The sequence below is a fragment of the Stegodyphus dumicola genome, chromosome 8 (assembly GCF_044657685.1).
Source record: "Stegodyphus dumicola isolate Sdum_Otavi_A_Nest chromosome 8, ASM4465768v1".
In the NCBI taxonomy this organism is placed as follows: domain Eukaryota; kingdom Metazoa; phylum Arthropoda; class Arachnida; order Araneae; family Eresidae; genus Stegodyphus; species Stegodyphus dumicola.
In genome coordinates this window covers 130,778,104-130,791,519 of record NC_140775.1, presented here as the reverse complement: position 1 = coordinate 130,791,519, position 13,416 = coordinate 130,778,104, and the positions used below count along the sequence as shown (strand labels likewise).

Genomic DNA, 13,416 nt, shown 5'->3' with positions numbered 1-13,416 from the left:
TGAGTTTTGTATAATTTGAAAACAATCAGTTGGGCACACAACATGGCATAACTTACACTCTAATTTATTCTAATTGAATTCATAAAATATATATTTATTAAATACGAACATTCAACACTATTATTTTTCAGGTCTTATTAGGGTAAATCCTATCCATTTTCGGTAATCAGTTACACATTATCTTTAAATATTTATATGTGAACATATTATTCTAGGTACTGAACATCTTTGTTCTTTTCGTTTCTTCCGAGCCAACAATATTCAGTTAGTCAAACTGAATCCTTCGGTGATGTAAAGCATGTGACTTGGCAGTAAATATTTCACAGGTGAATTCAGGTGCGATTAGTATCGACTCTCCCTTATTCTCCCGTATCTCTTTACAAATTAAAGGGTGTTCAAATTAGCGCTATGTATTATTTTAAAAAAGTTATCGAATGTATTATGTAGCACCGAAAAGTTAGAATTATGCATTGTTTTAAAAATATAATACAACGAATACAAAAAAACTATGAGGCAACATTTAACACTGTAACGAAAATTTAAAAAATATGCTGCGTTTAAAAATTTTGTGATTTTACTATCGAATTTTATTTGGCATACTTGCGAAGAAAGTAGGAGAAGTTTGATAAGAATGATAGAGGCAAAAATGTTGTGTTAGCAGGGGTGAGTATATAAGGTATTTCTCCCGCCTTCCTAGTATACCTTTGTGGTGTGGTGGTCTGCACGCTGGGAGCGTATTATAGAAGTCCGTGGTTCGTTGCTCAGCTTCATCTTGCCTGCTTCCAGAATATCCCTAATGTCTCTACAAGTCTAAGAGCAGTTTGGTAAACTGCGAACTCAGCGAGGACATAAAAAAGCTTTAATAAACACTCTAATGGGACGATAAAATCTGCATGTCTTTTTATTTTTATGTCAAATCAAATTTTGAATCAAACAACCCATAAGAAAACGAAAACGCCGAGTCACTGAAGAACTAATTACCGAATTTCAAACATTTTAAATATAGAAAAGATAACTGGGGTAATCGAAGGTACTTTCTTGCCCACGGAGAAAGAGATGCTTGAAAAAACAATTTGACAACAGAGTTTTTCACAAAACACAACAAATTACATTCTTTGAGTAAAAAATAACAGTAAATCTGAAAAAATTGTTATAGCTAAAGAATTTTGGGGATCTTTCACTCTCTCCACATATTTATATATATTTTTCTTTCTAAATATAGTTTAATGATACATATATATACTTTATATACCACTCAGACTGTATATATATAGTGGTTATGGGAGGTAAACCGCTGAGTTGGCTTCCGACCCAGGTATAGATATATCCATGCAGAATTGGTTAACAACTCGGCAGGAGTCAACCACTAGCTACCAGGTCGCAGCCCTGGGCAGCCCCGGCTGAGCAGACGACATTTAGAAAATCCGAAAAGAGATATACATATGCATACAAAGCACTTGAAGAAGAGTACAACAATGTACAAAGAAATATATACATGTGCATACAGGGCACTTGAAGAAGAGTACAATCAAAATATATGTATGTACATATAAATACAAACTCATATACAGATATATAGTACACACTTACATACATAGATATTCCGAAACAAATAAAAGTATACATACTCTCACTCATATTGATATATACACCCATACATATACGTTATCATGATAGTAAAGTTTACAAGAAGCATGTCATTGAGGTACGCGTGATTCTTAGTATAAATTAGGTACCATAAATAATAGATATAAACATGTACAGATATATTACAGCATTCAGATACAGTACGAACTTTATGTATGAGAACTTGGCACAGCATAAATACAAAATTACATATTGAACATAAATATCACATACTCTGTTGCTGACATATTGAACTAGCTTATATAGACTTTTATGCCTACTATCTTCCAGTGTCAGAAGAGTAATTGCTAGTACAGTTGTCAATTATTGTTTTCAGTTTCTGCTGGGCAACTGTGTTACTTTGTAGATTCTGGAACCAATTTAGCCAAAATCTGGCTCCTGGTCGCTTGAGGCTGTTAAGAGCTGTATGTGGGCCGGAGAACACAAAATGATCTGGATGACCCTCCTCCCCACATTCACAGTTACCATTCTCTCTCAAGCCAAAGCGGCAGAGGCGTGAAGGAAAGGGCCCATGACCAGTGAGGTAATACGTTATGTAATTGCTGTTAGTTTGGATTGTTGTCTTGACCTTGGGAATGAGATTGTAAACACGTCTCCCTGTGGAGGCTTGATCCCAACGTTCTTGCCATATTCTTAGGAGCTGATGGAATGTCCGACTCTTTAGGTCCGAGACTGGCCTAAGAGTCGGGACTTCTCGCAAAGTGGATGAATCCGCTGCTTCCTTTGCGACAACATCTGCTCTCCTACTGCGGTATCGAAAGGTCCGGATTCGAATCCTGGAGTATTAGTAAATGGCTAATGTCTTTGCGGCCTGGGGGCACTCTAAATATATGGAAAGCCGAAAGTCCTGTCGTGTGGATTAGTGGTAGGGAGAGGGGTGGGAAACCCTCCACCCATTCCCCCCCCCCGTGTGCTCTGCCTCAAAATTCGGGTGGAAATAGAAGTCCAACCTCCTTAATGCTCTGGCAACTAACTATTCGTCCAAAAATTCATGGACAAGACAACAGCAACATATATATCATATACGTTGACACGTAAGTATGGCCTATGCTACATAAAAAATATTAACAGTAAAAAAGGAAAAATGTAAAAAATTATCTAAATCACCTTAAAAATTAATTTGGGTCTTATTTTCTCCTGTTTATCAGGATATGGTAGCCCTAGTTAAACAATAGTGTCAATAATCTAACACACTCAGAGCATAACAATGGGTTTCTTTGTTCTCGTTTTACGTTCTCACTCAATAATCCTTACTTAAACAAAAGCTATTAAGAATTATTTCAAATTACTGTAGGCTTTTATAATTTCTACTAGCAGCTGAGACTACTGTTCTCATTTGAAACGTTAACTGCCGGCTTCGTCTTCAGCAAATAAATCACGCCAAAGAATGATCAGCCGAAAAAATAAACTAAAATTCATTTAATTTTTGATGCTATTTCCCAGACGCTTACTAAGATTTAAAGAACTGAGAATATTAATAATTTCTGCAGATGTGTGATGCTTTAAATATTGGCGCAAAACTTCCTTATGTTTTGCAGCATATAAAAATCAATTTTTATAGTTAAAAAATTTTATACGCATATTGTTTAAATTCATAGCTATAAGCACTATTTTCTTTCATATTTCATTAGGGACTGTGAAGCTCAATGTGAGGAAGGATACAGATTTCCAGATAACTCAACAACCAAAGATAATAAATGTTGGCATGTGAGTGGAGTATGGCGCCCAACGAAAAATTTCCCAGAGTGTGAACGTGAGTATTAAGAAGAAATTGACTGCTTATTTATAATTACCACAACTTTTACAAAGATCCTATTTTTAGCTTCGTCATCAGGTTTCATATTTGGGAGAATAGTTTTAGATTTAGCGTCGTTTATAGTATCTTTTGTAAACAAATTTTATAAACGCATCAGTATATAAATCCGTCTGTAGCAAACTGATCCAACAATCACAGTGCACCAGGTTCAGGTTGAAGTGCAGTGGACCCCCAATATTTACCGTTGTTAATATGGGTATTGTCCTTCTTTACTAACTGACTTGCAAAGCATTAACAATACTGGTACAATAAAGATACAATGATATCGTTACAATCGGTGCCTTAATGCACTGTCATACTTTGGAGGACATTTCCAGTTGAGGTAAGTTTGAACATTCTTGCCACAGTTACAATTGTTTATTCACAGAAAAAGAAAAAAGTGATTGAATGTACAGTACAGTAAACCCTTGCTGAAGGCGAGGGTAACGTCATTAATACACTGCGCATACAGTAAAACAGCGTTTCGCAAAGTTAACTTTCTATCGGAAAAAAAAAAGCCTTAGGTACAGTTCAGACTAAGAAAAAATGTATAATTTATAGAACCTAAATATTATTGTAATTAAAAGGGGGAAATGAAACAAATATCAATTCAAAGGATTTCTGTTACTGCTTAATAAGTAAGTACATGATACAATTATTGTAACTCATTAAACGTTTCGCATAAGGACAGCAAAAATTTTCAATATCTTTCATAAACATTCTAATTAATTTTTCATTTGGGCCAATCTGCATTACAAAATCAGACAGTTCATGTGTCTTTTTAAAAAATTATTTTAACTTCTTGCAAGTTAAAGGCTCTTTATCTTCTTCACTATCGCTGCTTTCACCGTTGATTGGTGTTATAAGAACATCCAATTCTTCATTTGTCATTTAACAATCGTCACACTCGACTAATTCTTTGATGTCTCTTCCTACCATATCTGAAAGTTCTTCGCCATCTCTGTTGCTGCGACTTGAACGATTTCCTTGGCTTCATTTTCAATCGATGGAAATCCTTTAACATTGTCATTGTTGACAACTTCTAGCCAAATCTAATGCCATCAAACATTCATTTTTTTTTCCATTGTGGGCACTTGCCTAAAACGGTATTGGCCACAACTAAGGCCAGTAGTGGTGGCCATTTTATTGTGGAGGCACCTAACCTCCAATGAAGGCCTAACCTCCTAGGAGGACACCGTTACCTCCTATGAATGAACAGACAATTTTTACATCCACGACATCTCCGAGAATCGAACCCGGGCCCTTCGATGTCGCAGTCAGGCTCCCCTAATCACTATACAGTCTGGACGGCTCAAACATTCATTGTTGATGAATTCACTTGTTCGCATGCGAGTTTAATAATTTCTATGCAGTGTCTTATGTTGAACTGTTTCTAAAATTCCGTTAGTGTGTCGTGCTGTCCTTCGTCTAGTGCTTTATTTGCAGAGATGTAAACATGCCTGACATAACAGGCTTTAAATATTTTTATGATTCCTTGATCCACTGGTTTGATTAAAGAAGTGATATTTGATGGAAGGAATAAAACCTCTGCATTTGAATGCAATGATGCGAGGTCTTCAGTACGTATCCTGGAGCATTATTGATGAGAATTGGGAAAACTTTAAAAACTCAAGTTTTACTGTTCTAAGTAATATTTGATTTCTTTAATGAAAGAATTTTCAAACCAGTCATTAAGCAGGGCTATCGGGACACGGCCGACGCTCGGCACCATACCTCGTATAACTGAAATTCTCGCGTTGGACAATTAAAAATTCACGTGTATTCAAAACCGCTTTCCGCAAGTCCACGTTCGGCAAGGGTTTACTGTATCATTGACTACATTCAACAACTGTGCATTTTTTAAGTTAGAGTATTTCATAGTAATTTTTTTAATGCACGGGGCATGCATGGTACTGATAGAATACATAAGTAATATGTATCTGTTACATATAATACCAGCATATGCCCGTAATTCAAAGCATTTGTATTATGTATATTTCTGTCTGTACGTAATATAAGAGATTATCCTTGAACACAGCCCTACCTACATATTTTTTCAATTTATGAAAAGAGATCAATGCGCACCACTATATACAATGCAAGATGTTTGGTCTATGTATCTTATCACCTTAGTAAGAGACAATCGACCATTAACGGCCTTTACCAATGTATGATACTTAACTTTTAAATGCTTGAAGAATCGAGTAAGTTGTATCCAATAATATGGAAGTACTTGTACACATGCTGTGCTAGAACTCAGAGATTACTAGCGACGGAGGCTCCTGTGCCGCCGTCCGTAGAATAAGTAAACTTTGAACAAATGAGGTGCTCGTGTGGGGCCATCTATGAGTAGGGATCAAAATCATTTTAGTTGACTGGATCTCTGGTTGCGCCATCTCTTGCAGGATGTATTGTAAGGCATTTTTAAAATTTCATAAAAATTATTCTTCTGATAAGCAATAATTGGTAAGTAAAATGATGAAAAACACAATTTGCAGTACACTGAAACGTTTCACAGGAGTAAAAACTATTTACACACAAAGTCTACCTGCTTTGGCAGGAACAAAGTCCATAGGGCTTTGTAATTTGATAATCTATAAGTAAAGAAAATGAAGTAAAATTTTGGCTAAATAAGAAAACGAAAATACATACATTACCACCGACTATTATGATAGATGTTTGGTAGGGGAGAAGAAATATGTATATGTATGTATGTATATATATATATTCTATCTTACAAATAATAAATTAATAATAGCCCTTTAACTCCTGTCCTGCAATTCTGAAAAAGATCCGTCATCTAATCTGTATTGCCCATTTACTCATGAAATCTTAACCCAACATCTGGACATAAATTTGTCAGTTGATCTGAAATGGAATCCGGTATAAAAGGTAATTTATATTCCTCATTTTTCGCCTTCTTATGTTTATAGATAGTTCTAAGATAAGTTTTTTTGTTTAAGATAGTTCTATGTTATTGTGCCCATCTGGCATAAATTTGATTGAGCCAGATAAACTACTGATCTCAGTGGTATTCTGGCTATAAGTTATCAGTCAGTCAGTCAGTCATTTCTCCTTTTCAATTCGCTGCGTCGCCCGACCCGCTAACTCCTCAGAGTTTAATTTTCCCAATTTCGTCCATTATTTAAGAAGATGTAAACTGTACAGAATTTTGGGGTGCAAAGCGCACCCACAGTGATGTGCATTATCAAGGAATAAAATTATGTTTCCAAATTAGCGGGTACGTCTGTCTTCGAGTGTCATCTTTCAGACCACGCAGTAAAGTCTCTCTAAGTTACAATGGAAAAATCCATCACCAATCCGTGGCTATTTTCTTTCACAAAGTCATTTTAATACAATAATGGTAGAAAAATGATCCCTGCTTGATTGAACATTAGTTTACGGAATTAAATTGCAAGTGTAAAAGTGCTAAATTGTCTAGCAATATCAAGAAAGAAAAACGAATATTATATCTTTTGCTCTTGTTTTTACTTCTTGGACTTGCAATCTACTTCTACTTTTAACTAGTGATCATTTAATTTGGAAGTGAAAAGAAACCTCTTAATATATTAACTAGGTGGTTCAAAGTTCTTAAAGGCTGATGTTTCGTGTGAATCCGTCTACAGTGTGCGGGATCGATTTTCGTGTTAAAACTTTTATTATTCAGCTTAATCAAATGACGTTCTTTTCAAAGGTGCAAAGATGAGAATTATGCAACGGATTTTAAATTTTTAAATTTTTCAGTATTCCCAGTATGATTTTTAATTTACAAATTCTGTGAGTTTATTTAATGTTATTTTGTAAATGATGTATGCTAAACGCTTCTCATTACCATCAACTAAGTGATTTTTAATTAAATACTGCTTTGAAATTTAGGTATGCAATTTTGTTTGAATTATATTTTAAAAATTTAGTACTATTTTTATGAAAATGATTAAAATTTTATGATACCAAACAATTTAGTTCTTCCTAATTATGTTTTACATAATTAAATAACGAATTTAAAGATTTGTAACTGTTTTATTTAGGTAAGGTTATTAAAATTTCTGTAGTAATAATTAGAAATGAGATTATTCTTTAGAAATTTTAATTTTAAGAATTTAAGTTTGAGTTTTAAGAATTTAAGTTTTTAGAAGGATTTCTTTTATACCAATTTATATTTTAAAATGCTTAGTATATATTAAGATTGTGCAGTTTCACATTTAACGGCTATCATGGGAATCTTGAAGGCACGTGTAAAATTTATGAATGGCCTCACCGTAACTTTTCTACCCGATTGTTTTGGTTGTAGTAATTGTTTCGTTGATAATTCAAAAGCAGAACACTGGAATCGCACAAAAACTTACCCAAATTTTCTCTCTCCATCTCATTACTCTTCATACTGTGTAGACAGCAGTAAGCCATCAGTGGTATGCAAGTTTGTAGATAGCACAAAAAGGAAAAAATTCTCTTCAGAGTGATCCTTCAAACTGTTCTGCAGTAAAAGAGCTATTATTGATTTATTATTTAAAAAGTAGATATTTTATATGGGGAAAGTGCAGAATCGCCCACTGCTTGGCGCGTTTTTAAGAATTGCACATACTCGGTATCCATGTACACATCGACCTATTTTCACTTTAAAAGTCAAAGAAAATTGACAAAAATTCAATTCTTCTTACTTTTGTAAAAGGAGCCAAACAAGTAAGTGGGCGATTCTGCACTAATGGCTTGGTGAAAGAAAATTGCAACGGGTTGGCTATGGTTTTTTGCATTATAACTTGGCGAGAATTTACTGCGTAGTTAGAAAAACGACACTTGAAGACAGACATGGCCGCTGATTTTGAAACAATTTTATTCCTTGATAATGCACATCATCATTGTGGGTGCGCTATGCCCCCCCCCAGTTCTGTACAGATTTTAACAAGAACGAAATTGAAAAGATAAAACTCAACTCTGCGGGCAGGGCGATGCAGCGGATTGAAAAGAAGAAAATTGTGCATCAATAATCTTTTATACCGGATTCCATTTCAGATCACACGACAGATTAATGTCCAGATGTTGGGTTAAGATTTCATCGGTAAGTGCACAGTAGAGATTATAAAAAAAAATTATTGCTCTGTTATTTTTTGATTGAGGACAGGAGTTAAAGGGCTGTTAATAATATCAATATTTTACACAACAAAGCTAACAAAAATTTATCGTTAAATGACATGAAGTGGAAAAACTATATAAATTGGCGATATAAACTCCTTATGGCACAGCATTTGGCACATCTCTGTTCGATTACAAACAGAATTTTCATTTGAAACATATTTATAAACGCGTTGTTTAGCTAACTATAACGTTTCATTCGCAAACTGTAGGCCTTTTTTTCCATTATAGAACAATACCTGCCAAATAATTTTTTTTTCTGAAAATATGTATTTGCCAAGATATTGATTTCAAGTTTAGTCAATCATTTAAAATTAGCCAAAAAAAAAAAAAAACTTTTGACGTTGATTTTCAATAACTCTACCCCAAAGGGTTTTGCTTCAAAACCAAAAAAAGTCTGCAGAATAATTTTTTTTTTTTTTTTGGAAATATCTATACCAAACTACGGTTACATTTTTTGGCTTAATTTTACACTCGCAAATTTCTGCTTATGTTAAATGTCTTCCGAGTATTACTGCTACATCATGGGTCAAATAAGTTTTAGAAATGTTATGAACAATTTATAAATAAACTATTGCATTTTTCTAATTAGAATGCTGTGAAAGTGCCCCATTTATTTGTTCTTAGGACTAATATTCCTATGGAATATTAACCGTTTCTAGTTATGTTTAATTAAACTCCACTGCTAGTTTAAAAAAAAAAAATTCCGTCCTTTGCGGTGAATTTTATCAAAATAGCCGTGGACAAACGTGATCTCATTAAGCAGCAGCTACTGCATGTCGAAATCAATTTGAACAATATTTTGTCTGTAATATTTTTTTTTTATATTTTTCTAACTGCAGCTTCTGAATAATATTGCACAAGCTTCAAACATATGTAATCGTTTTCTTTATAGGTTTTTTTATTCATTATCTATTCATATTATTATTATCTATGTTTTGTAAATGTTTATGTTTCAGAGAATGGCAACATAGTATGATGTTGTTCTTTTTAGAGAGTTAGTGTAACTTCTGTTTTCCTAATTTGAGAGTATGAATAAAGGAATTATTTAATTATTGTAGAGTCATAAATAACTAAAGATATATATAGATAGTTATTTCCGAGTAATAAATAGTTCTTGAGGTAACAAATTTGGTGAGAATTTTTTAACATTTGGCGTCCGCTGACTGGACTGTTATCTGTAAGTAGAATTCTTTCGTTTATTTATAATGGATGTTTTGAAGTGCAAACGATCTCAATTTAGGAGATTGTTTACAAAAGCTTTAAATAATTTTGAGAAGAATGAAAATGATTTATCTTTAGACGGAAAAATTTCCAAACTAAAATTAGTTGAGGACAAAGCGAAACCTATGATTGAAATAGAACAGACTTATAGAGAAGAATTGATTAAAATTGAAAAATGAAACTGTGATAAATAATGAGTTTGATGAGTCAGAATGCTATATTGATATGTGCAGAATGGTAGAAAGCAAATTAGTTTCGCTTCTAGCTGAAAAGGAAAACGGTCCTGTTGTTTAATGAAAGCTTAACTCAAAATGCTACTAATATACGTTATCCTAAGCTTAAACTTCCGATTTTTGATGGGAATATTAAAAGCTAGTTAGGATTTGGGGGCCAGTTTAAAAAGATCGATAATGATCCCAATTTAGATGATCATGATAAATTTGCATATTTATTGCAGTCTGTGGAAAAAGGGTCATCTGCTGAAGAGTTAATCAAAGACCGGTGGCGAAAGTTATAGTAAAGCTTTAGAACAACTGCAATCGCGTTTTGGGAAAGAAGACCTTCTTATAGAAGTCTAGCGGTACTACTTTGGTAGACGGTTGCACGGATTTTTCGCGATTTACTTTGGCGCAATTGTTGGCGCGGTTTTTACAAACGTCAGCCATCTTGAAAAACGCTGTTTTTACGCATAGTAAAGTATTCGAAACTTAAAAAAAAAAAATAAATAAATAAATAAATATCGTTAAAAGTAATCGATTAATTTTTTGTTGAAAATGTCGTTTTTTAAAAGATGGCAGGCAAGTGTAAATAAATACATTTACTATGAGTATAAAATACTAAAGTAAGGTTATTATTACTTTCATATAGCAAAGAAGAGAATAAAAATACCGCTATAAAAACATTTGGCCAACGTTTAATTAGATTAAAATATTACTGAAATTGAATTTGGAATTAAAAACCATCATACCAGCATTTAAAAGAATTAGAATATTATTAAATTCAGATACATTAAAATACGGTATATAGAATATAATTAACATTAAAACATATGGACAGTAATTATCTCAGCAATTGCTGAAAATAGTGTATTATTTTTTAACAAAAATTGAAGTATACAATTATAAAATAAAAGAAAAATATGTACTTACATTTTTTTGAGTATTTAACCTGTTGTTTATTAATAAGTACCACAAAAAAATCAAAATCATAATTTAGATAACATCTTTGAAGGAATTCGAAGATATGAATTAAATTTTAAAACGGCGCGGAAATGCACAAATTGTCAGTAACCAATCAGGGAGCTGGTTACAGCTCGTTAATGCACAAATATTCTATAACCAATCAGAGAGCTTATTACATCACGGCTAGAATTAAAATTATTTAAAAATTCATACATAATAAAATCATTTTTTTAAATGCAAAATTAAATTGTATTTTAATATTTAACAGCCATAAATAATGTTTAAAACATTAGATTAAATTTATACATATTAAAACGAATTACTTTTAAAGTAAGGTGACGTCATTCATTACATCATCCACAACATATAATTTCATAAAATATGATAAACAATAAAATTTTTATTTCAAATAAAAATGCAAAATTAAATTGATTTTTAATATTTAAAAGCCATAAATAATATTTTAAACACGGAATTTATGCACAATAAAACGCATTATTTTTTAAATAAAATGACAACAAAGTATCGGTTACCATAAATAACTTATCCAGCAATGAGTTTACCATAAGTTGTATTACTCGCCAAAGGAAAATCGCCAAGAAATCGCCAAAATCCGTGCAACCGTCTACCAAAGTAGCACCGAAGTCTATGTTAGAGATCTACTTTCGTTAGTATTATTAAAAAACTCTCAGCAGAAATTTTCATTACGAAAACTCTATGATAACTTAGAATCGAAACTTAGAGCGTTAGAAGTTCTGGGTGTTGTTAGAGATAAATATGGGGCGATGTTATATCTTCTAGTCGAATCATCATTGCCGGATGATACATTAAGAGCATGGCAAAGATTCCGAGTTATTAATCGCAGTCAGAGAGAATCTGAAAGTAGTGAGCAAAAAGAGAAATATGCGTCAACATTTCGCATGGATTTAGATGGTTTGCTTTCATTTTTGCTTGATGAAATTGAAGGCGAAGAGAGAGTATCTATAGCTGCTCAGTGCTTTACTAAAACTCAGACTCCTAAGCCTGGGAATGCTAAACACTTTGGTTTCAAAAACCATGGAGAATTTTCCAAAACACCTTCTGCTTCTACTCTAATAGCAACATTGAACAAAATTCAACTGGATGTATTTTTTGTGCTGGAAGTCATGAATCTGGTGATTGCTTTAAAGCAAGAAAGATGACGTCTGAGGAAAGGCAAAAAGCAGTTCTTAATAGTCGCAGTTGCTTTTTATGTTTAGACAGAAAACATGTAATAGCTAAATGCAAAAGACGAACATCGTGTGTGATTTGTGGGAAGAAACACTACATACTTTTATGTAGAAATATCCAAGCTGAATCAAAATCTCTAGTTCCTGTTAGCATGAATAAGGATGAAAATACGGATGCAGTACCTGAACGAGATGAAACCCTCGCCAATTTGGTGAGAACAACAAATGTGTTTTTGCAAACTTTAACGGTTACATTGAAAGGGCAAGATAAAAAGCGCCAGGCCCGTGCTATTATCGATTCAGCTTCGCAAAGATCTTATATTTTAAAAAGCACTGCAGATGAAATAAAATTTGAGAGTACATCTAAAGAAAAATTGAGCCATTCATTATTTGGCGGGTCATGTACTGATGTCATAAACCACGATGTTTTTACAGTGTTCTTGTCTAAAACGGATGGAACTTATCATTGTAATTTCAAAGCTCTTAGCCAAGATATTATTTGTGGAAGTATACCACCAGTTGCTAATGGCGAGTGGATTCGAGAGCTTAAAGAGAACAATATTTCCGTATGCGATGATAGTAATGGATCAATAGAAGTACTTATTCGCGTTGACATTGCAGGCAAGTTGATGACCGGAGGATTTAAATTGCTTACTTCAGGCCTTGCTGCTATAGAAACAAAACTTGGTTGGACTCTTTTTTGGGAAAAATGGTATGTGTGAGATTTCGGACAATTCCGCACTGCTCGTCACATCCATGTTGAATAAGGAAATATTGATATGCGATCTATGGTCTCTGGATTCACTTGGAATTCTAGATCCATCAGAGAAGAAAAGTAAACTAGAACTTCAAGAAGAAGCAAGAGATCATTTCTTGTCTACTGTAAAGGTGAACAAAGAGGGACGTTTTCAAGTCAGCTTGCCATGGCTTGATAACCATCTACCGTTAAAAGATAACTATGACTTAGCTGTAAAGAGATTAGCTTCTACAGTAAAACGACTAAAAGCTGAGAAATTTTATGATGCTTATGGAGAAGTTTTTAGTGAATGGGAACAAGAAGGCATCATAGAAGAAGTACCAAAAAACGAAATTGATGTAACATGCCATTATCTATCACATCGACACGTAGTAAAAGAAAACAGTACTACACGAAACAGGCCAGTGTTTGATGCCTCGGCCAAACAAAAAGGATCCCCTAGTCTCAATGATTGTCTAGAAAAAGGTCAGAACC

The 13,416-nt window shown here is 33.5% G+C and overlaps 1 protein-coding gene across 2 annotated transcripts in view; it reads left to right on the top strand.

Annotated features, from left to right (window-relative positions):
- Positions 1–13,416, top strand: part of LOC118185956 (uncharacterized) — a 67,685-nt gene that overhangs the window by 37,133 nt on the left and 17,136 nt on the right. For both annotated transcript variants that reach the window (XM_085822431.1, XM_035355929.2), the window contains exon 5: positions 3,279–3,400. In XM_085822431.1, the coding sequence (XP_085678557.1) occupies positions 3,279–3,400 (122 nt within the window). The remainder of the gene's footprint in view (positions 1–3,278; positions 3,401–13,416) is intronic.